At 36.8% G+C, this 26,553-nt stretch overlaps 1 protein-coding gene and 1 pseudogene across 1 annotated transcript; both read left to right on the top strand.

Moving 5' to 3' along the window:
• Positions 1 to 1,984: 1,984 nt before the first annotated feature.
• On the top strand, positions 1,985 to 23,150 carry ELOC (elongin C). Its single transcript, XM_037039712.1, has 4 exons — positions 1,985 to 2,090; positions 14,223 to 14,276; positions 15,272 to 15,415; positions 21,332 to 23,150. Exons 2-4 carry the CDS (start codon positions 14,273 to 14,275, stop codon positions 21,520 to 21,522), a joined length of 339 nt encoding a protein of 112 aa, XP_036895607.1. The 5' UTR covers positions 1,985 to 2,090; positions 14,223 to 14,272; the 3' UTR covers positions 21,523 to 23,150.
• Positions 21,095 to 21,187, top strand: LOC118982598 (uncharacterized; annotated as a pseudogene).
• Positions 23,151 to 26,553: the final 3,403 nt, after the last annotated feature.

Here is a 26,553-nt window from a genome sequence, read left to right as displayed (position 1 = left end):
CATCTTCACTGTCCAACTTCGAATCTAAACATAGGAGACTATGAGGGTGTGGATGGTCTTAGCCTTGGTCTCTAATCACACATCTTTGCTAGCAGCAATCTTGCAAAATGCTTCCATTGCTGCCCTTTCAAGTCTTACCTTGTCTTGCTTTCTTGATTACAGTCTCCATTTGAATTGATGAGAGAACCAAGGTAAATCTTTAACAATTTCAATGTTTTTGTTGTCTGTGTTAAAGTTATGTATTTTTTCTGCAGTCTTTTATTTTATTTTTTTGTCTCCTTGATGTTCAAATGCAGCCCAGCTTTGGCGCTTTCTTTTTCACTATTATCAAATGTCATTTGAAATAGTTGCTAACTTTCTACCAGTAAGATGGTGTCGTCTGTCAACAACACAGGCAACACATCAGAACAATCAAGTGCATGATCTGTGTAAAAGGTCATGGGAAAAAACAAACTCATCTGCAATTGCTGCATTTTTATAATAAACATTTATATTGGTTACATAAATAATATTTTAATATAACTTTGCACAAAAGAAAAAAGTCTTACCCTAGATTCTAACCTTAAGTCTGGCATTAGCTAGCTTCAGTATCCTCACCTCTAAAATTTTATCATTCTCTAGATTACTATCATCCTTTATAGGGTGATAATGTAGCGAGCAAAAAAGGGCAAGATAGGAGAGAAAAAGACACTTCAGAAGAAGAAAAAGTCTGAAAATGGGCCCACAGCCTCCTCTTCTCATGCCATTGCGTCTCCTCCCCTCCAAACTCTTACTCCCATTACAACCAAAAAAGTTTAACAGCTTTTTCAAAGACTTTGATAAGTTAACCCAGGAAAGTCTTTCGGTAAAAAGCAATACAGCTTATCTGCCAAATCAACTAAAAATGTCTTCCAGGCAAAAGTCATTAATCAGGTCCACAAGCTTTGGATCGTCAGTATCTGTTTCCCTTTACGGTGCAATAGTGCTTAGTTGAGTAACTTGCGATGGTGAGCTTTTTGGCCTTACTTTTCTTGCGTGCAAAAGTCCTGTAAAAAGGGTGAATATTTAGCTCTTTCAGCCTACCCGGAAGGGTACCTGATATTAACCACAAAAAAAGCAAGAAAAAAGGATAGGTGGGTAGAGAGACAGCAAGAGAGGGTGCGGGGGAAGAGGGGGCGTGGAATAACAGATGGTCTCAGAATTAAGTACTAGCTGCAGAGGCCGGAATTTCTGTGATCTCTGAATCCAAAACAGCTGAGCAACCCCAGGAATGGGAGGAGACGGAGGGGTGGGGCAATTTTCGGAAAACACTGGACGGTACCGGGAAGAGAGGAAATGAGGCCTGCCGATTGCGCGAGCAGTTGAGAAGCTTTTCCAATACACACTGCAACTTCTTACAACAAGAATGTTGCTTCCTAAAAAACACGATTTTATTAGCATGGAAACCGCACTCCCACCTTTCGATCTTTCTTCTGCAGAGAATCTCCAGCATCCAGGCGTACCCGTAAAAGGGAGGCAGGAACAACTTCTAAAATCGCCCAAATCCTAAAAGCAAGCGTGACAAACTACAAGTCCCAGGATGCACTACTGCTCGACCAAACCCGCCGGACCGGCCGGAAAACTACAAACCCCAGAGTGTAGTGCGGCCTTCCCCGCCCCCCCACAACACACACACACACACACACACACACACACACACACACGCACACACACACGCGCGCGCGCGAGCCTCTCTCTGACGATATCGTCCGTAAGGAGACTGGATCAGGGTCGGCGCTGCATACTGGGACTCAGAAGACCTAGTATCCCATTGGTTGAGATTTGCGAGTGATTGCTGAGCCCCGACGCTGGCCTGAGGTAGTGTGGCATTGAAAGAAGGGGGCGCTGTGCACTTCCTGTGGACGGAAGTGGGCGACGCTCTTTCAGTGCATCTCTGCTTTACCAGATACTAATCTCCCGCGTGTGGTGGAAAGCGTCGTAACCCGGCGGAAGTAATTCCTCCAACTGCCCCGGAAGCAACGGCGGCAGGCTTCTGGGGTGGGGGGGGCGGCCCTGGAGTGGGGGCTGTGGTGGTGTGCGGGGACCTGGTGCAGTGGCTGCAGTGCTAACCGGTGAGTCTCGGGTTTGGGTAGGAACGGAGCTCTGGGACCTCATGGAGGACGACAGGGGCTCGTACGGGGCGCGCTCGTTTCCCCACTGCCCACTTTTTCCCATTTGGGCGGGGAAGGAACGGAAGCTCCCAACCTCCTGGGGCCTCCTCTGCCTCTGGTTTGGGGGAGGGGAGAAGAGAACGGCCGGACCTTTCTCGGCGCCGTTCAGTGGGCTAAGAAACGTGTGGAAGGAGGGACGGCGGCGGCGGGGAGACTGGGCCATCTGTGGGCTGAGCACGCGGAGGGTGGAGTTAGGACATGGCAGCTCTGTGGCTTTTTATTTTTGCTTTCCTCACATGCACTAAGATTCGTTCTCTTCTTAGAGGCAGTTCCTAGTCCTAATACAGGGCTCTCGCTCTTTCCAGCTGCTGGACCCCGAGTTTACCTTGTGGGCAACCATCTGGTCCATCTCTGGCCGACTTGGTGGTTTCAGGTGGTCGCGCATCTACCTCCCAGGCTTACCTGAAGGGTATCTAGTGCCAAGTACTGTGGTCCCTGAGTTTCTCTTATGAAACGAAAATCTCTTTAATAACCTATAGCTGTGGAGTTTGGGTCATTAATTGTTAGTATTTCTACTCTACATCGCCTTCAGTGTAGAAAACAACTGACATCCTTTAGAGTTTTAAAAGCTCATTTTCAGACTGCCAAATTTGCTTTTTGATTCACCTGTAGTTTTCTGTTTAGTGGACCAAAATGATAAATCTCTAACCTCTTTTACATCACAGTTTACAGTGGATTCATTCATTCTGGAAATACAATGGCAAGGATACTGCTGTGGTCCCAGTCATCATGGATGTTATTGTTTATTGCCAGTGATTTGGGCTTCAAACTTCGTTTTTAAATGACTCTTCTTTTCTCCTTATTTACGAGGCTTATTACCTGCCATTCCAAAATATGTATCTATAAGCATATAAAAATTTAAAGTTAAGGACACCAATTTCATTACTTTATGGTAATTTTGTAATAAGGCAGTAATTTGTAGTCAGAGGTTATGCAGGCTTGTATATCAAATTCTAAAGTAATATTTATGTCTTATAAAACGCTGTTTGGAGTTTTGGGGGATAGATTTTTCCCCCCAAAGTACTAGAAAATAATCTGAAAAATCTTTGCAGTTACACTAATGTGTTAATACATTTTAGCTAACCTGTGCTTAACATTTACACTTTCTGAGATCAAAAAAGCCCATCCAGCCCTGGCTGGTGTAGCTCAGTGGATTGAGCATGGGCCAGTGAACCAAACAACCGCTGTTGGATTCCCAGTTAGGGCACATGCCTGGGTTGCAGGCCAGTTCCCAGCAGGGAATGCACCAGAATCAACCATACATTGATATTTCTCTCCCTCTCTCCTTCCCTTTCCTTCTAAAGATAAATAAGTAAAATTAAAAAAAAAAATTTAAAGCCCATCCATTGATGCCTGAAATTTAAAGCCTTGGTTATTAAAAAAAACAATGGCCCCATTCATTACAGAAATATTTATTGAGCATCCACTATATGCCACTATATAGTCCTGCCCTCTTGGAGCTTGAGGAAAGAGAGGATATGTAGAAAGTATGCAAATAACAGTTTCAGGTGGTGATGAATGTGAAGAAAATACAGCGAGATTAGAGTTAGATTAAGTCAGAGTGAGTAGGTTGGGGCTGTCTAATTTTGATTGATATGTGAACAGAGAAGATCTACCTCTCTGAGGAGTTGATGTTTTGCCTGAAGACCAAAATGATTTGGAAAATGTGCGGGAAGGAATTTTAGATAGCATTAACTGCAAATGCAACCTTACAGGAGGAATGAACCTGACCTATTATAATTCTAAGGACACCAGTGTAGCTAGTGCATAGTGAAGGAAGAGTGATGGGAGATGATTTCAGGGTGATTTGACAAGGTCTAAATGAGATGGACCTCGATATTCTTTTTTTTTTTTTGTCTGTAATGAGAAGCCATTAGAGGATTTTGTGCATAGGAGCGACAACTAATTTGTGCTCTTGATAACTAGTTTCTGGGTGGAGAATAGACCAAGCTGGAGAAAAGTGGGGAAACCAGCTCCTTAGGAGGCTCAATTATAGCCCAGTTGGGAAATGGTAGTGTTGAGTTGTAAGTTAGTGAGAAGTGGTTTGATTTAGAATGTAATTTTAAGATGGAGCCAAATGGGTCTTACTTTCATGCCTGGGCCTAAAACAGGCAACAAAAAGCTTTTTTTTTTTTGAGAAATCGATTGTTTTGCAGGAGCACCTGGATGAACTGAAATTAGGAAGGCTGGCAAGGGTGCACTGGTTTCTGAGGAATAAATCAGGAGCTCTTTAAGGGATGTAATGAGTTTGATAACTAGTATACAGTTCAGAGTATGAGCAGTAGCCAAGTTGGATTTGCACTACTGTTTCTCGGGGGATATGTCTGGCTAAAGAGATAACCTGGGAGTCAAACTTTATAAGTGATATTTTAAATCTTTGGACTGGAGGACATTAAGTATAGAGTATTAATGGAGAAGAGGGAGGTGACTGGGAGCACTCTGGTCAGAAGAGCAAAAGGTGATGGAAGCAGAAAAGTGTAACGTCAGTAATACTAAGAGTAGGAAACTTCAGGAAGGAGGCAGTAAAGTCTACTGTGAAACCCTGCTCTGAATAAGAGGAGGATTAAAAATTGATCATATGACCAAGTAAAGTAGTTGAAATTCAGTAAGAGCCCTTTGAATGAACGGGTGGGCCAAAAATTATCAAAGTGGGTTAAGGAGAAATGAATGATAGTGATATTACAGCATTTTTATGAGTTGTTGGGGATAATGGCAAGAAAATCTTTGAATAAATGTCCTTATGTGGGAAGGTTGGCCTTGGATAGAAGGATAGTTTCTACTTTACTTTTGAAACAGGTGGGTAGAAAGTATATGGTATCTAGGGGAGGGAGACCCAAAAAACTAGAATTATCTTCTGGAGGGTGGGTCCCTTGAAGGCTTTCCCACTAGGTGAGTGTTCTGGGAACCCATCTATAATCAGTATGCCAACTGGCATTGTTGNAAATCTTTGAATAAATGTCCTTATGTGGGAAGGTTGGCCTTGGATAGAAGGATAGTTTCTACTTTACTTTTGAAACAGGTGGGTAGAAAGTATATGGTATCTAGGGGAGGGAGACCCAAAAAACTAGAATTATCTTCTGGAGGGTGGGTCCCTTGAAGACTTTCCCGCTAGGTGAGTGTTCTGGGAACCCATCTATAATCAGTATGCCAACTGGCATTGTTGCAAGAGGCTGTGTTCCACTTCAGTGAATTTTTTTTGAAGACTCACGCTTTTTGTCCACTTCATGACAGATGATTTACAAGCACACCTGCCTAAACTGCTGAGTGTTCAGCATGACCCTCAGGCCCCACCCTCCCAGTTCACCCAGTGTCACCCCAAACGAATTTTTTGTTTCTTGAATGAAAAAAAGGTCCCCAAAGGGAAACAGTTTTTGCTGATGTGGTAGAGGTGAAACAAAAAGTGGCAGAAGCTCTAAAAGGCATCAAAATCCAAAGTTCAAAAAATTGTTTTGAGCAGTAGGAAGACTTGATAGGTGTGTTGCATCAAATGGAGAGTACTTTGAAAGTAACTGAAGTTTAAAAGTGTAAGAAGACATTCACAGTTTTTTATAATTAAATTCCAGGGGTGGGTTCGGTTCTCCATCTTACATGCAGGTAAGATGAAAGAGGAAAGGTAAGGCTTAGTGATTGTTTCCATTTTCTTGATGAAGAAGTGGTCAGGGCAGGGAAGAGACGGGTATTGGAGGTTTCGAAGAAGCTGTAAATGTTCTCAGAGTTAGGCAAGCCAATTTGCTAGGAGGATTCAAGTGCTTATTTAAAGGGTATGAGCATGAAATGAAAATTAAAATCAGCCAATATGGCTGTGTCTTTTCTCCACCTATATTCAGTTCTTGAGGCCTGAGCTAGGCAGAGAATTGGGTTTGGCAGTGTTGGAATTTGGGTGGGTACATTAGATAGGGCAGGGAGGTAGGGGATTTAAGGACAATGAGACATGGGTGAGGCCAATACTGGTGAACTCTTTAACAGAGTGTTAAACAAATAAATATAATTATCTTCCATTCCAAAAAATATAGTGTGTGTAAATATATATAAACTTCCAGTTGAGGTGCCAGTTTCGTTACCTTATGATAATTTTGTAATATACTTAGGCAATGGTTTGTAATCAGAACTTACAATCAGCCTTATATATCAAGTTCTAAAGTTGTATTAGTTTGTCTTGTAAAAGGCTTGTTTTCAGGGGCTTTTGTATATTTTTCAGTACTAGAAAATCTGCAAAATCTTTGCAGTTACATTGATAATGTCTTAATCCATTTTAACTGACTTGCTCTAAATGTTTATTTTTTTATATTTATTTTTAGCCCAGTATTTCAAAAGTTCTTTTAAGTCATTTTATAATGTAAGAATCTGTACTTAAGCATACATTATGTAGTGGGACTATTTCCTCATACTTTTTAACCAAACAAAGGAGTTTGGAGATCATTGTCTAAGGGAGATTATATAGTTTACAGGGGTGAGATATACTCAGTAGGAACATAACACGGGAGCTGGAAAGCTCTGTGCTGTATGGGAGCGGCTCTTTTTAATAAAGATGGGAAATTGGGAGTTCCAGGCATTTGTTGTAGAGGGAGGATGAATTACTGATGAGTTCAGTCATGAAATGGTAGAGTTGGGAGGAACTTAGGACACAATTTAGGCCCCCTCCCTTTTTGTGGGGGTGGAATTTAGAAGGTGAAGAAAGAAGTCTCATCACCTAACCTGTTTGAGTCTCAAGATAGAAGTGTAAAGATAACTGAGTGAGTTGTAGGAAATATGAAATTCCAGAAATCATGTATAGGAGGACATATTTTATACACTTATTTTATAACTAACAATTTATGTGGTATATGAAGAATTGTGAGACTGATGTTTTGGTTATAATTTCATAATGTTTCTATGCCCTAGAGGTCTTTAAAATGTAATTGTTTTAAGAATTAGAATTCAGCCCTGGCTGGTGTAGCTCAGTGGATTGAGCACAGGCTGCGAATCAAAGGGTTCAATTCCCAGTCAAGGTACATGCCTAGGTTGCGAGCCAGGTCCCCAGGTCCCCAGTGGGGGCCATGTGAAAGGCAACCACACACTGGTGTTTCTCTCCCTCTCTTTCTCCTCCCCACCCCCTCTCTAAAAATAAATAAATAAATAAAATATTTTTTTAAAGAGGAAAATACCTAGAATATAGAAAAAGAATGGCTGATCCTGATATATGCCTTTTAAAAAAAGAATGAGAATTCAGACTTAATTCTGTTGTGAAAGGTGGAATACTGTCCCCTTTCTTAGGCACTTCCTTCCCCCAATATAACCTATAATATTTTAGTAAATTTAAATAGATGTTTCTGAGAAAGAACAGTTTTTATTGTAGTTATCTGAAAGTTTCGGTTTGTTAAAGACCATAATCAAGGAAAAATATGAAAAGAATCAACCTCCGTCAAAAGCATGGTGCCATTGAATAACTATTTTGTTGGAAAGCTGAGGAAAATATATGTGGAAGGTACATTATTCTATGAACTTTATTCTGTTAACATTACCACATAATCACCATTGTCTGCTAGATGTGTGCGTCACAAAGAAAGAACCTTCCTGCCTTGGAAAACTTACAACTACCAGTAATTGTTGACAGATTGATCTAAAAAGACATACTTATAAGGCGGCTGTGAAACATTAGTTAATGGTGGATGAAACTATGAATTGTACAGTAGAAGAAAACACGAGAAAGGATACTGTTTGGTAAGAGTATTAATACTAAGATCATTTACCTAAGAAATATAGAAGCATTGTTATGAGTTGAATGGCCAGAATGAGAATTTTTAAACTCATCCTCAGATACATGAAATCAGTGACACTGTAACCACATGCTAGGCAGGATATTTTTATGTCTTTTTGTAGATTGGAATTGTGTCCTGATTTCTATCAATTTCTTTTATGTGGCCAAAGCCTCTTTAAATAGCCTGAACATTAGTTAATATTTGGTCAATGTAATTTACTTTGTTTTCCAATTAACCATATTATATGTAGTTAATTATCATCAGGCTGACTAACCATCATTCCCTTCATTTTTGGCTTGGTTCTGCATGTTTATTTGTTGCTTTTGAAAAATAAGCTTTAAATCATAGTTTCCTAGTTATTTACACTTTTGAACATGTGTTTTTATGCATTTATTTATCTGCAGGAAACATTAATAGGCAAGAAGTCACATTTTACATAATAGCTTCAAACTGTATGTGTCATTCTAAACTGCTTTTTAAAAAATGAAATTTTCTCGGTGACTGCCAGATGGGAGGGAGTTGGGGGGTTGGGTGAAAAGGTGAAGGGATTAAGAAGTACAGATTGGTTATTATAGTCATAGGGATCTAAAATACAGCATAGGGAATATAGTCAATAATAGTCTAATATTAAACTATGTATGGTGTCATTTAGGTACAAGTTATATCAGAATGATCACTTAATAAGTTACATAGTGTCTAATCACTGGGTTATACCCCTGAAAATAATATATGTCAGCCGTAATTGAAAATGAAAATAATTTAAAAAATGAACACTTTATCTTGGCATGTGGAAGTAAAGTACAGCATAGGGAATATAGTTAATAATAATGTAATAATTCTGTATGGTGCCAGGTGGGTACTAGAAATATTGGGGGTAGGGAGAACTCTTTGTCAAGTATATGATTATCTAACCACTATGCTGTACAACTGAAACTTTTACAAAATAATGTTAAATGTAGACTGTAATTGAAAATTAAAATTAAGGAAAAAAAGGGTTAGCCCTGGCTGGTGTAGCTCAGTTGATTGAATGTTGTCCTATGAACCGAAAGGTCGGGTTTGATTGCCAGTCAGGGTACACACCTAGGTTGAGGTTTCTGTCCCATCCCATTCAGGGTATGTATGAGACAACCAATCAGTGTTTCTCTCCCTTTCTCTCTCTCCCTCATTTCTCCAATCAATAAGCATGTCCTCAAGTGAGGTTAAAAAATAAAATAAATTTTAAGAGTATATTTAATCGATTATACTATTAAAGTTGTCCCAGTTTTTCCCACTTTGCGCCCCTCTGCCAGGTGCCCCTATTCCCTCCAGCAATCCCCTCCCTTACTGGTCATGTCCAGGGGTCATGCATATGTATTCTTGGGCTACTCCATTTTCTATACAGTTCTTCACATCATTCTGTCTATTATGTAGCTACCAATTTGTGTTTTGTAATCCCTGTACCTTTTCTCCCATTCTCCCCCTTTCCCCTTCCCAGCTGATAACCCTTCAAATGATCTCTAAGATTCTGTTCCTGTTCTGTTTGTTTGTTTAGTTTTTTAGATTCAGTTGTCGATAGTTGTGAATTTGTTCTACTTTCATGTTCATAGTTTTGATCTTATATAGTTCCCTTTAGCATTTCATATAATAATGGCTTGGTGATGATGAACTCATTTAGTTTTACCTTGTCTGGGAAGCAGTTTATCTGTCCTTCTGTTCTAAGTGATAGCATTGCTGGATAGAGTAGTCTAGGTTGTAAGTCCTTGCTTTCCATGACTTTGAGTACTTCTTGCCAGTCCCTTCTAGCCTTCAAAGTATCTTTTAAGAAATCAGCTGAGAGTCTTAAGGGAACTCCTTTGTAGGTAAGTCTCTGCTTTTCTCTTGCTGCTTTTAAGGCTTTCTCTTTAAACTTTGGCATTTTACTTATGATGTATCTTGTTGTGGTCCTCTTTTGGTTCAACTTGTTTGGGTTTCTCTGACCTTCTTGGACATGTACGTTTATTTCCTTCACCAAATTAGGAACATTTTCTTTCTTTTTTTTTTTTTTTTAAGTTTTCAATTTCTTGCTTTTCCTTTTCTGGCATGCCAATGGTTCGGGTGTTGGTACATTTTGGAGACATCCCAGAGGCTCCCTATTCTATCTTTGTTTTGTTTTGTTTTGTTTTAATTATTTTCTCTTTGCTGTTCTGATTGAATGCTTTTTTCTTTCTTATGTTCCAGATTGTTGATTTGATTCTTGGCTTCAAACCCCCCCCGCCCGACTCGTGGTTCCCTGTAGATTTTCCTTTATTTCACTTAATGCAACCTGTATTTCTGCCTGGGTCTTTTTTATGCTGTTGCAATACACAGTGAGTTTCTGGAGTGTCCTGATAAGCAGTGTTTTGAACTGTTACTTGTCTCCATTTTGTTTAGTTTTTATTCTGGAGCTTTGTTCTGTTCTTTCATTTGGTCCATATTTCTTTGTCTTCTCATTTTGGCAGCCTCCCTGTGTTTGTTTCTGTGTATCAGGTGGGGCTCCTTTAACTCCATCTTAGTAGTGTGGACTGTGGTACAAAAGTTACCCATCTGGATGAATGTGGCTTCTTTTAAATCCTTGGCGGTTGGACTTCCATATATACTCATTTTCTGACAAATCTGGGTGATACTTGTTTTGTAGTCTAGTTGTAATTTTTGCTGAAGTTGGGTATGGAGGTGAAGTGTGGTTACCTATGTCTTCATCTTGACCCAGATCTTAATTCAGCTTCTTTTTCAATTTTTTTCAAGCTGGCCTTCAGTCGGTTTAAACAACTTAGTTTAAAATTGTTCTCAGTGTTGCTCTGGCCGGTGTGACTCAGCTGGTTGGAGCATTGTCCTATAAATAGAAGGGTGGTGGGCTCAATTCTTGGTCAGGACACATAGCTGGGTTGCAGTTTCAGTACCTGGTTGGGGCACTCAAGCAGTACTGGAACTTATGCAGTGACACCTAACTCCATCAAGCCATTTTAACAGCAAATTTCTTTGAGTCCATGGCTTAATGACTCCAGAGTAATTATAGACCAACCTGCAATTCTACAGGCTACAGGAAAAAGTAAAATAAAATTTTATTTTGGTATTTATATGTCAGCAAGTATGGATTTAACCTTTCCCTTTTCACTGCCTCATATTCACAAGTACAGATATACTATTTTTTATTTAGCTTACTCCTTAATTGTTGAAACTTTTAAGGTATTTTCAGTTTTTCACTTATATGCATACTATTGTAAAGAACCTACTTGCCTTTGCACATGATGCCAGAGTTTCTCTAAAGTAGATAACAAGAGTTGGTCTCCTGACAATTCTGCTGCTGCCTTCCCAAACTGTTGTGCCTTTTATTTGGTATCACCCATTTCCTCTTCCCTTCAACACTGATTCTTAGCAAGTATGAATATTTGTTTGCATTTTACTGATTACAATTGAGACCAGGCATTTCCTTTATAGGTCTATGAGCCATTTGTATTTTTTTCATCTATTTTTCCAGAGTGGTATTTTTATATTTGATACTTCAATCTGCAGTGTATTTGTGAGTAATATGAAACATCTAACATTTTTTTCTTAGTAAATATGCAATGTAAAAAGAAAGATATAAAGAATGGATTTATTTGCAGTTGTTGCTATAATCTGTTTAAATAATCTGAACAAATTAACTAAAATCTTGGAACTATTAAGAGAGTTCAGCAAAGATGGAGGGATGCAAGGTAAACTTACTGAATTTTGAAAGCTTTTTTTAAAACTCCAGCAATAACCTTTCAGAAAGTATAATGGGAAAACAGATCCCATTTATAATAAAAACTGGATCCAAAAGTAGACCTAACAAGAAATATGTAATAACAAAAAGGAAATTGCCCAGTAGTATAGTAAAACATGTTTATAATGTTATTGTAACTAAAAATGGGGATATTTGTCAGGTGTAAACAGGTTGATGGAACAAAATATAGTCTAAAAATCCATGTAGCAGTATAGTATATGAAAATTTCAAATCAGAAATAGGAAAGGCTGTTCAAAGATCTTTTCAGCGTTCAATGATACTAGATTCAAAACTGATTTCAGTGTAGGACCTAGGCTTACCTAGAATTTGTTACCCAAAAAATTTAAAAACCTTGAAAGACTAATGTTTATATATAATACTTTAAGGGTACAGTGAGATCTTAGTCAAGCCTCTGTTTACACTTTGTCTTCTGCCTGAACCTGTTCTCAGACCACACTCCTCGAGCATGTGCTTTTACCTGCCTGATTCACATTTCTAGAATTCAGCTCAGTTATGAAATAGATGCTCAGATGTTCGAACAGATTTTTGCCACCTCAAACTTAGATTTTTATAGGTAATTTGTGGGTTAAGTCGAAATTTAATCGTATTTCAGATATTTTTAGCTTCTACCTCAGATTTAGTATTTGTTCTTAATTCTTGCTGTTGATAAACTCTTTCTTTGTTAGTGATGGGAATGTTCCCCCTCCCTCTTTAACCCTTGTGTAAATGGTGGAATTGATTTACTGTATTAAGAAGTCCATGGAGAAACTGTTGCTACCCAAAGGGCTTCTATGATTTGACTTTGCATAGTTGCCTAGCTACTGCTAGTTAAGTAAACATTCTAGATATTTTGCTCTGAAAATTTTTCAGACAGAAAAGTTGGCACTTGAAAGTCTCGTTCTTCTGGCTTTTCTAGCATTTTTGTCCTGTTTGGTTTTGTTTGTGTTTTAAAAGAATGATTGCAAAGCAGTATGGACAGAAGAAAGTAATTACTGATGAATTTTTAATTGCCTACCGTTATTATCATAAGATGACATAGTACAGTTTTTAAATTTTAGACAAGGTTCTAAGGAAATATATCAACAGCTCTCAGCACTTGTGGATAAGAAGTTTCAACTGGAGCCAGAATTTTTTAACCTTGGCAGTATGGAAATGGAAGGAGATTTGGGCTATAAAACATACCTACCTAGATTTAAATCCTGGAGCTGCCGCATAAGCTGTAGAAGCCTTGAGCAAATAGCAACCTCTGAGTGTTTCTTCATCTTTAAAATGGGAGCAGCCCTAGTTGGTGTGGCTCGGTGGATTGAGTACTGGGCTTGCTGCCTACGAACGGGTTGCTGGTTTGATTCCTAGTCAGGGCACATGCCTGGGTTGTAGGCCAGGTTCCAGGTTGGGGCTTGAGGAATGCAAATGCAAAAGGCAACAAACTGATGTTTCTCTGCCTTTTTTTCTACCCCTTTTCCCCTTCCTCTAAAAATAAGTAAATGAAATTTTAAAAATTGGTACAGTAATTTCCTTATGAAAATGTCATTGTAAAATGAGATAATGTGTATGAGGCATTTAAGTCAATGTTTACCACTTACAAGGCCCTCAAATTTTTGGTAATAATGTGTTGCCACTGCTGCCGTAACCCCACATTACAAATGATACTTTAAATATCTCTCAGTGCTAGCAGTTGTACTAGACTAATAAATTTGATTCTGCTCCCACTACACTATGTGGAACGAGTCATTCATCTTTTTTGTTTTTTAAGGTGAGAGATGGCATAGGTTATCTCCAAGTTCCTTTCTTGCTCTAAAATGTGGTTCATTTTATTGACCCTTCCCTTAAGGAGAGAATTAAAATATTGGTCAGGAATTTCTTACAGAAAAGGATAACGAGGGTATACTGTTTTCCTCATAATGGCATAAAAATAATATTGGTATTAATAAAATCCTCCTTTGAAAAAATGGTTAAATACAAATTACTGAAAACAAGAACACTTTTCATTTAGCAATTACCTTATTTTTTAAATTTAAGATTTCTTTAAAAATTACACATTTTTACCACTTTACTGTTAAATTTCAGAACTTTGGTAGTGTATGTATACAGAAGGGATGAAACAATAAAATGTGTTGTAGATGGTACTCATTTACATAGGAAGAGCGCAGGCTTTTTTTTCATTCTCATGAAAGTTACTTCATGTCCTTGTGTTTATCAAGTTGTCATTTGTTCAGCAAATATTTGTTTTAGTGTCTACCAGTATCAGGTTGAACAGTGTATATAGGAAAATGATTAAGGCCAAGGATCTCTTCAGGTTCAGTCTAGATCCCAATAAAAAGCATCTGTATTTTTAAGTTATTGTCACAATAGTTACCTTGAAGGAAAATAAACCAGTAAATCTGTATTTCAACTTTATTGTCTCAGGTGTTCAGAAACTTGACACTGTTTATTGCAGTGGCTTGGAACTTCTTTCTTGAGAGAGAAAGACAGACTTGTAACACAAGGACATACCAAATAATAGTGAAAACATGTTATTTCAGTGTTAATCTTAATATAGCATTGTTATATTTTCAGGAAACTGCTAAACTTCCTGTGGAAGCGAAGTAGAATTTCATAAGAGCATAATGGGTAAGTTTCATAAAAAAATAATGGGTAAGTATTTCAACTAGTAGAAGCTGGTTTTTCTTCTGAAAGGTAGACCTTCGATGTCAGTGAATGCAAGTTAGAAAATGGTCAGAGTAGACTGAAAGTAGTTGTTGAAATCAACAGCTTATGTTTACTGTGTGTTCTTGGGGTCAGATTAGTAACATGTTGTACCAGATAAAACTTATGATTACTAGTGAATAAATTGTACCTTAGGATATTAGAAACTTTCCTAACAGACATATAAAATGTCTACCTTGCAAAAAATAACTAAGCCCTCTCTAGGGCTCCCTAAATTTGTAGAATAAGCCATAAGAAACTTTCCTTCAGATATTAGTAACCATAAATGTTAAAATGCTGTCTGTACAGTATTGTAGAAGTTAAACCTGTGAGAAAGATCTTAAAGGGATATACAGAAACATATACTCCCCCAGAAAGTTAAATTGAGCTAACCGAAGGCAGCATGACAGCAGTGGATGAGCTGGTAGCAAGTGACATCTAGGCACTCTGTCTCCTTACCTATACTTTCCATTTTTAAAGCCTGACATTTGTCTGTGTTCATTACTTTCATTTGTGGAGTAATTTAAGCAATATATTATTTTCATAATCTTTTTTATGGATCAAGAGTAAATTCCTAAGTAAAGGAAGCCCTAACATTTACAATTGTACTTGTCAGAAGTTGAGCTTATATGGTATAGTCTTCAAGTTTGAGTGTGCTGCTGTAGTCAGAAAAATATTGTTAGTAATACTTCCTTGAAAAATGCTGGTAAATTTTCATTTAAGGTACAATCCTCGAATGTAAACTTTACTCTGACACTGGAAAATGTATAGAGAATAATAAATAAGAAGTCTAAAAACTAAAATCTTGGTCGGTGTTACCTTCCAGAAATCTTTCTGATGTGAATTCTTCAAACCTTGGTAAACCTGTTTATTGTCAATAAATTTTGTGATTCAAAAATCATTTTACTATTTTACTTTAGATGGAGAAGAGAAAACCTATGGTGGCTGTGAAGGCCCTGATGCCATGTATGTCAAATTGATATCTTCAGATGGTCATGAATTTATTGTAAAGAGGGAACATGCACTAACATCAGGAACAATAAAAGCCATGTTGAGTGGCCCAGGTAGGAAAGATTTCTTTATTTTCTCTTCATTTATCCTCACTTTCAGTGTTTGATGAATGTATTTTTAAGTTGAATTAAGTGACTTAAGACATTTAAAGGAGACAGTAAATATTTGAATATTGCATGATTATGTTGCATTGGGAAAAAGTTGGTTTCTGCCCATATTCAATTTATAGCTATTTACCTTAGTTTCAATAAAACCAAATTGGTTAATTTGTAATAGGAAGGATCATTTCCCTAGGTTAGTTTCCATGGCCACCTTCTTCAACACAGGACTCTGTTGATTTGTGCTCCTACTTCTAAAGTTTATCTGTACCAATTACCACCTCCCAAATGTCTACTCTTAAAATTTTCTTCGAGGTAATTTTTTTTTACCTCAAGAAAGAAAATTTCTGAGGGTTGGAATTTCTGGAACAAGTGGTAATTTCTATGTTTAACTTTTAGACGAAATGTCAAACTTTGCACAGTGGCTGAACCATTTTACATTCCTACCACCAATGTATGAGGGTTCCTCATGTGGTTTTCTCTCCACATCCTTTATTTGCAGTTGTTTTATTCCAGGCATTTTAATGGGTATGAAGTGGTATCTCATTGTGGTTTTGATTATCGTTTCCCTAATGACTAGTGATGTTGAATATATCTTCATGTGCTTGCTGGCTATTTGTGTATCCTCTGGAGAAATGTCTCTTCGAGTCCACTTTTTAATTGTCTTTTTCCTTGTTGAGTTGTAATAGTTCTTTATAAATTCTGGACACCAGATTTTTATCAGATACATGAAATGCTTATATTTTCTCCCATTCTGTGGGTTGTCATTTAATAGTGTGTTTTAATGAATAAAAGTTTTTATGTGATAAAGCCCAGTTTATCTTTTACCCCTTTTGTTGTTTGTGGGGTTTTTTTGAGTCCTGTCAAAGTCTATTGCGAAATCCAATGTCATGAAGATTTACCCCTATGTTTTCTTACAAGAGTTCAGTCATTTTAGCTCTTATATTTAGGTCTTTGATTTTAAGTTAATTTTTGAATGAGTATTCTTTTACATGTGGACATACCACTACCATGTGTTGAAGACACCATTCTTTACCCCACTGAATGGTCATATTGTTCAGGTTTTGACATTGAGAAGTGTGAGGCTTCCAACTTTTTTTCCCAAGGTTGTTCTGGCTTTTTGGTGTTTCTTGCAGTTCCTTTTCTACATTTTTTGCTATGGAAATTTTAAAACATACATGGAAATAGAATAATACGCCTCCATGTACATAGCATGAGTAGTTATCAATAGTTTGCCAATCTTGTTTGATCTGTTCTCACTTTTTAAAGAATATTTCAAGCAAATCTCTGACATTGTCATTTCATTTACAAAATTTTAATAGTCCCCCTATATTCTCCCTTTTTTACAGACCAGCAGTTTTACAAAGAAACAAGTACATTAATACAATGTCAACATTCTGATTACGCTTAATGTTTCATCTTGTAAACTCATAATTAGAACTCCAGAGGCTTGATTATTAGCTGGTTCATTTTACTAGGCAATAATACTTCATAATAGGTATTATTGTATTCTGTTGTAACACATCTTTTAGCAATGTCAAGATTGATTAGTGAACCAGGGTTATCAAGCTCATTCATCCATTAACAGTGCTTCAGTTAGACTTTCATATAATGGTTTTAGCATTCATTGTGATTTCCACTGAGATATACTTCATTTGGAGTTATAAAACACTGATTTTATAAATGCATTCTTTCTTTTGTACTTATTAGACTTTTTCTTTAAAAAGACTATTTGGTTACCATGAAATACAGTCTGTACAGGAAAAAAAAATGATTTTTTTTCCCCTTTACAAAGAGCCCTGATGTATTCTACTGGGATCTTAGGAACCCACGTCTGGGTGCTAGCAGGACTGACTTCTTGCTCCTAGGTTGAATCATTTTCTTCTGGACAGAACTAGGGTGTACTTCAGGGGAGAAATTATGGGCATGCCAAAAATTTTAGCTAAAAATTAAAATTAAAGGATTTTTGCTTTTTTGTAAGCTTGTTCTCCTTTAATTTAAAAATAGCTTTAGTCATCCTGTACATCAAAAAGTTACAGATTCGATCCCCCATCAGGGCACATACAGGTGGCAGATTTGATTCCCGGTCAAGGAATATATGGGAGGCAACTGATCAGTGAATGTCTTCTGTTTGTCTCTTTGTCCTTCTGTCTCTTCCCCTTTCTTTCCCCCCACCCACCCCTGTCTCTAAAATTAAAGAGTATATCCTCAAGTTAAGATGTAAAAATAAAAAATAAAAATCAGAGCTTTTTATCTTAAAGATCAAACTTTCAGCCCAAAACTGATTTTTTGCATAAGGAGGAATGAAGTACTAATACATGCTACATTGTGGATGCACCTTTAAAACATTACAATAAATGAAAGAAGCCATCCACAAAAGGCAGCAAGTTTATGATTCCATATGTATGAAATATCCAGAACAGTTAAATCCGTAGAGGTAGAAATTAGATTGGTATAATAGAAAGTGCAGGTTCGGGGTAGAGAAATGGGGAGTAATTGCTAAGGGGCACAGGGTTTTATTTAGGGGTGATAAGATATTTCAGAACAAGATAGGTGGAATGGCTATACAACATTGTGAAATGTACACTTCAATATGGTGATATGAATTTCACCTCAAAAAGAAAACATGTTTGTCCAGTCAAGATGGAGGCGTAGGTGCACACACCTTGCCTTCAAGTACAACTATAGCGAAGTATACAACTAGATTACAAAACAGATGTCACCCAGAATTGTAGGAAAGTCAAGCTGTATGGAAGTCCAACAACCCAAGATTTAAAGAAGCCACATACGTCCTGATGGTAGGAGGAGCAAAGACCTGGAGAGGTGCCATGAGGTGGAGAGGTCCGGAGATAGGAAGCAGCAGTCCGACATCCATGTGTGGTGGATAAAAACCAGGAGGTATACCTCAAGAGCAAGGGATTCTCAGCCGCAGTCCAGATCACACACAGCCCAGGGTTCTGTCTCCAGGAAGACAAATCCCCATAACTTCTGGCTGTAAAAAACAGTGGGGGTTGGGGTAGTGGAAGAAACTGCAGGATCCTCAGACTCCTCCTAAAGGGCCCGCAACGGACTTGGGACTCATGCAGACCTACCCTCTCAGGGAGTCAGCAACAGCTGGAAGGGCACCAGTGACCTAGGGGGAGAAAGCGAAGTGACTGGCAACAGGGCAAGTACTGGGAGAAAGCTTCCTCCTGCACAAAACTCCAGAGGCCAGATAGCAGCATTGTCCCCTCTCCAAGCCCTCTCCCACAAAGCAACAGAGTGGTGACATGGGTTGCTCGCCCTAAGGCTCTGGCCCACATAACTTAACAAGTGTGCTTTTCTACAATAGGCCTCACTACTAACACAGGGAGTCAAAGTGGCGCTACCTAAATCACAGAAACACAGGGAGGCTGCCAAAATGAGGAGACAAAAAAAGATAGTCCAAATGAAAGAACAGAACAAAACTCCAGAGAAAGACCTAAATGCAGTCTAGCAGATACAGGGTTCAAAACACTGCTTATCAAGATGCTCCAGAAACTCACTGTTATACTGCAACAGCATAAAAAAGACCCAGGCAGCAATACAGGTTGCATTAAGTGGACAAAAGGGTAATCTATAGGGAACCAAGAATGGAGGGGATGAAGCCGAGAATCAAATCAACAATCTGGAACACAAGGAAGGGAAAAAAGCATTTGATCAGAACAACAGGAAGAAACAAGAATTTTTTAAAAAAATGATAGGCTTAGGAACCTCTGGGACATTTTTAAACATGCCAACAATCCAAATCATAGGGGTGCTAGGAGAACAGGAAGAACAAGAAACAAAACTTATTTCAAAAAATAATGAAAGAAAACTTCCCTAATTTGGTGAAGGAAATAAACATACAAGTCCAGGAAGGACAGAGAATTCCAAGCAAGTTGAACTCAAAGAGGACCACACCAAGACACATCATAATTAAAATGCCAAAACTCGAAAATAAAGAGAGAATCTTAAAAGCAGCAAGAGAAAAGCAGGGGCTTACCTACAAAGGAAGTTCCCTTAAGACTCTCAGCGGATTTCTCAAAAGAGACCTTACAGGCTTGAAGGGACTAGCAAGAAGTACTCAAAGTCATGAAAAGCAAGGACCTACAACCTAGATTACTCTATCCAGCAATGCTATCATTTAGAATGGAAGGACAGATAAGTTGCTTCCCAGACAAGGTAAAACTAAAGGAGTTCATCACCAAGTCATTATTATATGAAATGCTAAAGAGAACTATATAACAAGAGGATGAAAACTATGAACATAAAAATTGCAGCAAACTCACAACTATCAATAATTGAGTTCAAATAATGAAGCAAAGAAGCAGAACAGGAACAGAATCATACATATGGAAATCATTTGGAGTGTTACTAGTTTCGAGGGGGAAGGACCCAAGGATCAAGAAGCACAAATTGGTAGGTGCAAAATACAGGCATGTTACGAAGCAAATAGGAAATGGGGAAGCCAGAGAGCTTACATTCATGTCCCATGGACATGAACTAAGGTGGGTAATGCTGAAAGAAATGTGGGTACTGGATGGAGGGGGACAAAGGGGGACAAATTGGGGCTTTAATGGCATAATCAATAAAATATATTTTTTAAAAACCTAATGTTTAGTTTGAAACACTTAATAAGTACCTGTTGCTAATATTTCATATATATGTTCAAAAAAGAAATTTTCAGTATTGGCAAACCAAAAGTTACCTTATTGCTGTGAATTATTTGCTGAATCCTGCTCTTCTTTTCCCCCACCCCACCCCACCTCCCAACCAATACAATCATTTGAAAACTTTTAAAATACTACATTCTCAGAAAGTATATGTTTCTGCCCTTTATATTCAGGCCGTGCTAGTGCTTGACTGCTAAGAAAATATTTTATTACTATAACAACAGCTAAATAATAAAACCTTTATATAGATAAAGAAATGCTGAGAGATTACTAGAAATTGTTTATGAAGTGTTAACTAAATAAAGGGAAGTCGCTGATATGATCTCATTAACATAAAAACTAAAGGGGGAAACAGTACATTTACTCCTGAAAGGGTTTTTAAAATAAATAGTATTTCACTTCTTATTTTTACATGGCAATCCAGTATAGCACAGGGCTCTTGATGGTCCATGAAAACTTGATTCCTACTCACATTTGAATAATCCTGCCATCAAGATATTTAGGAAAAGGTCCTTAAGTATTCAAAGTTTGGGAGAGGATTAGAATTTTTAAAATTCAGTCTTGATGAATCTCAAGTGTTACCTTAATAAAGATTTTTTTGTATGTTTATACGCTGATATTTTATTTGATGCTATTTGGGTTTGTTTGTTGTTGTTTTTTTTCATGTTGTAATAGTTTGCTATGGTTTACATAACAAAGAGCCAGGGACCGGGTAATTTAAACAACAGAAATTTATTTTCTTGTGGTCCTGAAGGATAGAAATTCTAGATCATGGTTCCAGCAGGGTTGGATTCTCTTGAGGCTTGTCTCCTAGATGGCCATCTTCTCCTTATGTCTTTGCATTGTCTTCCCTCTGCTTGTGTCTGTGACCTAATCTCTTATAAGGAGACCAGTCATCAAATTAGGGCTCATGCTAATAATCCTGTTTTGCCTTAATAGCTCTTTAAGACCCCATCTCCATGTTCACTTTGGCAGTACGTATACTAAAATTGGAATGATAGCATGGCCCCTGTGCAAGAATGACATGCAAATTTGTGAAGTATTTCATATTTAAAATGCTTCCTGAACAGGAAAAAAACAAAACACCCCATCTCCAAATAATCACACCCTGAAATACTGGGGGGTTGGGACTTCAACATAAGAATTTCAGAGGAACACAATTCAGCCCATAACGAACATACCTTTTTTTCTTTTATAGGTCAGTTTGCTGAGAATGAAACTAATGAAGTCAATTTTAGAGAGATTCCCTCACATGTGCTATCAAAAGTATGCATGTATTTTACTTACAAGGTTCGCTACACTAACAGCTCCACGGAGATTCCTGAATTCCCAATTGCACCTGAAATTGCACTGGAACTGCTGATGGCTGCGAACTTCCTAGATTGTTAAATAAAATAAGTTATAATAAACTGTTAACTTTTTTCAGTATTTAATACCTGTAGTTCAGTTAGAATTTTTTTCATATATAGCATGTTGCCTGTGCGCAATTGAACTTTAAAGTTCATTGCAAAGCAGATTATCGTCTCTTCTTTTGCATAGCAGAGTTGAAATTTGTTTGCTACATCAACAAGTTAAGGACATTTTCACAAATTGAGAAATAAACAAATATGCCACTTTGTAGGTAGTTTTTGCCTTATTCTTTGGATGTGATTTTTAAATTAGAGCAATGATGATATAATAAATGCTGAAATTTAGTCATAAATGGACAATATTCTACAGGTAAATATTGGGGCTATGTATTTTTATGTTTTTAGTGTTTTTTTAAAACCTATTCTGACCTTATAGCTGTCATTAGCATTACTAGAATTATGCAAATAATTACATTATAAACAAGTTTATAACTTAGCCAAATATTGATTTTTATAACTGTCAAAGACATAAGAGTTGACATTTCTTATGTGTCTTTTGATAAACTGCAGTATTGTTTAAGTATCTTGTCCTTTTGTTTTATTGCTACAATTTAAGAACTTTATTTAAAAGCAATTTTGGATGATTCCTAGGTACGGCTTTTGGAGCAGTGGCTTTTTGAACTATAGTCACATGGGCAGTAAGTAAACTAGATGACCTTGATTTTATGTGTACTGTGCATTTTGGCCAATCCAAAGTACTGTACTTTCATTGACTATAAAGCTTCTTTTGCAATATTCATCCTTCTTATCTAGTCCCTTGTGATTATACTTCTGGTTATTTAAATGTTTTAGAAGACCAGGAATGTTACCCAGATCTTAAAAGCTAATCTTTTTCGAACTATTCCAGTCTTCCTGCATCCAACTGAAATGTTTTAAAATATGACAAACATGTGAAGAGATGTAGTGAAAGTCTTACAGAGCACTTTGATTTAGTATATTAATTACATTCTGTTAATTAAAATGTGTTCCAATAAATATGCCCAACATCTCTGGGTCTTCTACTAAAATATAAAGAGGCCATTCAGCTTTTATACTAAGCAGATAAAAATATTCAATAACTATTACAGAATCTCTGCTTAGGCATGGGAAAAGAGCACTGTAGTTTGGTATATTATTGTTTCTTAGTAAATCAAAGCTGTCATTAAGGTCTATAACTTTTTAGCTTTAGTTCTTCAAGACTAGTTTAATATGGACCAGTGTTTCTGGAATTGCAAAAACCATACGCAACCAAATTCTATAAATAATTTCCCTCTTAGAAGACTTAACATTGTACTTTCCAGCTTATTGAAAACAATTAAATATATATGTTAATTGCATATATTTTGGTAACTTCTTAAGACATACTGGTACATAGTTTAGTAGAAGATTATCAAGTGCAAGAATTATATTCTGGAATTGGTGACAATTCCAATTATAAACCTAAATAATGATCTTAAAGGTTAAGGAGATAGCTCGAACCAAGTTTAACTTTGACCAATTTTAGTAGGTTACTTTTTATGTTAGATACACAAGTAACCTTAAGTTAAAATATTGAAAAAGGACTGAAGGATTAGGAAAAGTTGTATATCTTGTGGCAAATGATACTTGCATGTTAATAAAGGCTCTGTTGACCGAAAGGTTTGATGAACACTTGGTGTTTGATCTCTTTAGCCTTAATTTTCTCTTTTTTCTGAGGATTCGTGAGACTATTTGCTTCTGAATATCTTACCATATGATTGAATACTAGGGATTTTTATTTGGTTGATTTAAGAGATAAGTTTATATAGCATCGAAACTTGGTAATGAAATTTCTGACACTTGGAAATTAGATAACTTTTTAAGTTATGTGCAGGTCTCCTTGATACTTTTTTTCTGCACGAAAATATTACTACAAAACCCTTTGTTTTATTCAGTTAACATTTCATTTTTGTAATGTCTACATTATTTTAAATTTTCTAGATTGTTTATCTTTTATGAAATTGATTGCAAGTCTCCTTTTAAAGAACCTTGTTTATACTAAGAAACACAATTTACTATAATCAATAAATCAGTTCATGGTAGAAGAGAGATACATACAAAGGCATCTTGATATTCATGGACCTGTCCACCTTAGTGGGTCATTTTGCTAAGTTTATCCGTCATTCTTCTTTCATGAGTATAAATAATTCTGAGAAATAATATGAAGTTGCTGTTAAAGATTGAAGAGTGTTTAAATTAATCCTAGTAATTTCTATGTACTGTATTTTGCTGTGTACAGTGCACTCCCATGCTTTTGGCCCAGACTTTCAGGGGGGAAAAATCTTTCCTTTTAATTTTTTAATTCAATTACTTATTTATGTTTAGAAACAAAACTGATTATAATGTTCCAGGGTATTGCTTTGTATACAGATACTGGTAATTTTGTAGAGTTACGCTTTTAATGCATAAGCATGAATGAAAAGAATTAAAAACATTTATATAGATACAGAATTAGCACTGCCCATGTATAATATGCAGCCTTATTTTTCCCTCAAAAGTTTGGGCAAAAAAGTATGCATTATACATGGAAAAATACGGTAAGTAGAGGAAATTTCATACAAATTAACAAAGCTTGGATGTACCTAGACTTAGCCGTACTATAATTGAGCATCTGATTGGTTATATCTAAGGGTTTGGTTTTTTTGGTTATTTATTTATTTATTTATTTGTTTGTTTGTTTATTTATTTATCTATCTTTAGAGGGGAAGGGAGGGAGAGAAGGAGAGAAATATCTAAGTATGGTTGCCTCTTATGAGTCCCCTGTTGGAAACTGGCCTGCAACCCAGGTATGTGCCCTGACTGGGAATTGAACCGCGAATGTGTGGTTCGCAGGCCCGCGCTCAATCCATTGAGCTAGATCAGCCAGAGCGGTTATATCTAAGTTTGATAAAACACAATCTGGAAACCAGTAGATGCCATTGACTTTATATATATGGTATTTTATTTGCAGTATATAAATCTGGTTTGATTTCAGGTGGGTTATATTTATGCTGAAGTTTTATATTCCTACTGGGCTAAATTTTTAAATATTATACCTAATGGTGAGGGTTTATACAAATACTTCCTCACCCAGAAGTAGTTTGGTGTATCAGAGCATTAGCCGGGGGGTTAGAAAGTTTGAAATCTTGTGCTAATTAGCCATGTGATCTTGAACAAGTCACTCGGCCTTAGTATCACATTTAGAAAATTAGGATATTGCACATCTATAGGGTGATATTTACCACTTCTTTTTTTTTTTTTTGAGCAAACAAGATTATGTTTATGGATGTTGCTTCAATCCAAGATTGCAATGTTACACATGATAGACTGGAAGAATTATAAATAAAAGAAAATGGCTTTCTTGCTGCAACTGTTAAATAAGTCTATAGATTTCACTTTTTGCTGCTTTTGATTAAGCATTAAATAATACACATCAGTACTAAATATATTAGCAAGATTATAATTTAGGACCTTTTCGTTTCCTGTTGCCTACCATATAAAGAACATCAACTTAACTCTGGTTATCAATAATTGTTGGTGTAAAGGGAGATTTATGTGCTGTTTTCATACTAGTGTGTGCAATGCCAAGTCAATGCATAATGCTTTTTTCATTCATACTCTTAATTTAGTTAACCTGTCCTGAATGAGGTACATATGTGATTTCTTTATCTGTTTCATATATCTCTGATTGAAAACAAGACTTTTTTAATTTCTCTGTAAATTTTGTTTGTCATTTCTTCCATAAGACACAGGTGCATCTGAATTAGAATTTCTCCTCTTTGTAGTATTAGATGTTTATCATTATTTTTAATAGAAAATGTTTTATTACATTTACCTAGGTAGATATTTATGTGCTGTCCTTTATTTGTGATTACATCTATTGCTTCATTATTTAGAGAAGCAGGTATAAGAGGATAGCTTAGGATAAGAAAAATTTAAATTTCATGAGTCCATTCAACCAGAATTGTGTAAAATCTTAATCAGAGCCTTTTTTTACATCATGGACTAAGGCTTGTGATTAATTCTACCTGTGCATAACAACTGGTCCAGCTCTGCTGTTAGAATTTTTTTAATACATTAGTAGGATCTAACTCTAGGTATATTAAATTTTTATGCATACTTACCAATTATATTTTACTTTTGAGTTAATGTACTGTCACTTCTGCTCTAAGAAGACTTTGATTCTGTATCACAAGTAAATTTTGAATTGGAAAGTAAGTTTTCTTCTGATCATCAAAGACAATTTTTGTCTTTCTATAGTTTCAACTATTTTTGCAGTTACATATTTTGTTAGTTTCTTACAGCTGCCATTTGAATCAGCCAATATATATATATATATATTGTTTGTTTGTTTTCATGGGGATCCAACACAAAACATGAATAGTCCAAGGTTGCAAGTTAATTGTGGTGAAGCTACAGATTTAGATTGCAGTTCAAATTAGAGAAGTCGTGATGCTTAGATTCTGGAGACAACCTGCATGGATGCTACATCCAGAGGAAAAGGTCATGTTAGAGTATTCAAATAAACAATATACAGAATATTACAATTAGGGAATTGAGGTAGGGAGTAAATGCACAAGCTGTGCCTATAAAATAGTGAATGCTTTGAAAAATACATAAATTTCTATCCAGTGAACATCCTTTACTCAGTAGGCTATTGTTTCTCCAAATGTTGGTGGAACTGGCATTAGAGCTTAAAATAAAAGTTCTTTTGAATAGCATCAGTAGGGGGAGATGATTTCCTCTAAATGTTTTGAGACAGTCAATAAATGTTTTTGATTAAAACCTGTTGAGTAAAGATAAGCAGCCAGGCTGGATCAGAAAGAAGCTGTGTGTACTCATGTAACTAAATTAGAGTAGCTTTCTCAAGTAGCCAGTAATTTGGCTCAGGTAGCATGGCCTGTCACACCACCAAATTTAAAGTACCTGCATTAAAGTTGGGCCTTTTGCCCTGGCTCTTGTATCTCAGTAGTAGATTGAGTGTCAGCTTGCTAACAAAATGTTGCCAGTTCGATTCCTAGGCAGGGCACGTGCC

Source organism: Sturnira hondurensis, unplaced genomic scaffold (assembly GCF_014824575.4).
Source record: "Sturnira hondurensis isolate 20B ecotype Veracruz unplaced genomic scaffold, ASM1482457v3 Scaffold0025406, whole genome shotgun sequence".
In the NCBI taxonomy this organism is placed as follows: Eukaryota; Metazoa; Chordata; class Mammalia; order Chiroptera; family Phyllostomidae; genus Sturnira; species Sturnira hondurensis.
The sequence above is the reverse complement of the archived record's forward strand: the minus strand, read 5'-3'. Positions and strand labels throughout refer to the sequence as shown.

Bases quoted from the DNA above. Each gene is read 5' to 3' on its own strand.
- ELOC (XM_037039712.1), top strand. The intron at 15,416-21,331 runs GTAGGAAAGATT...TTTCTTTTATAG, and splicing joins AGCCATGTTGAGTGGCCCAG to GTCAGTTTGCTGAGAATGAA.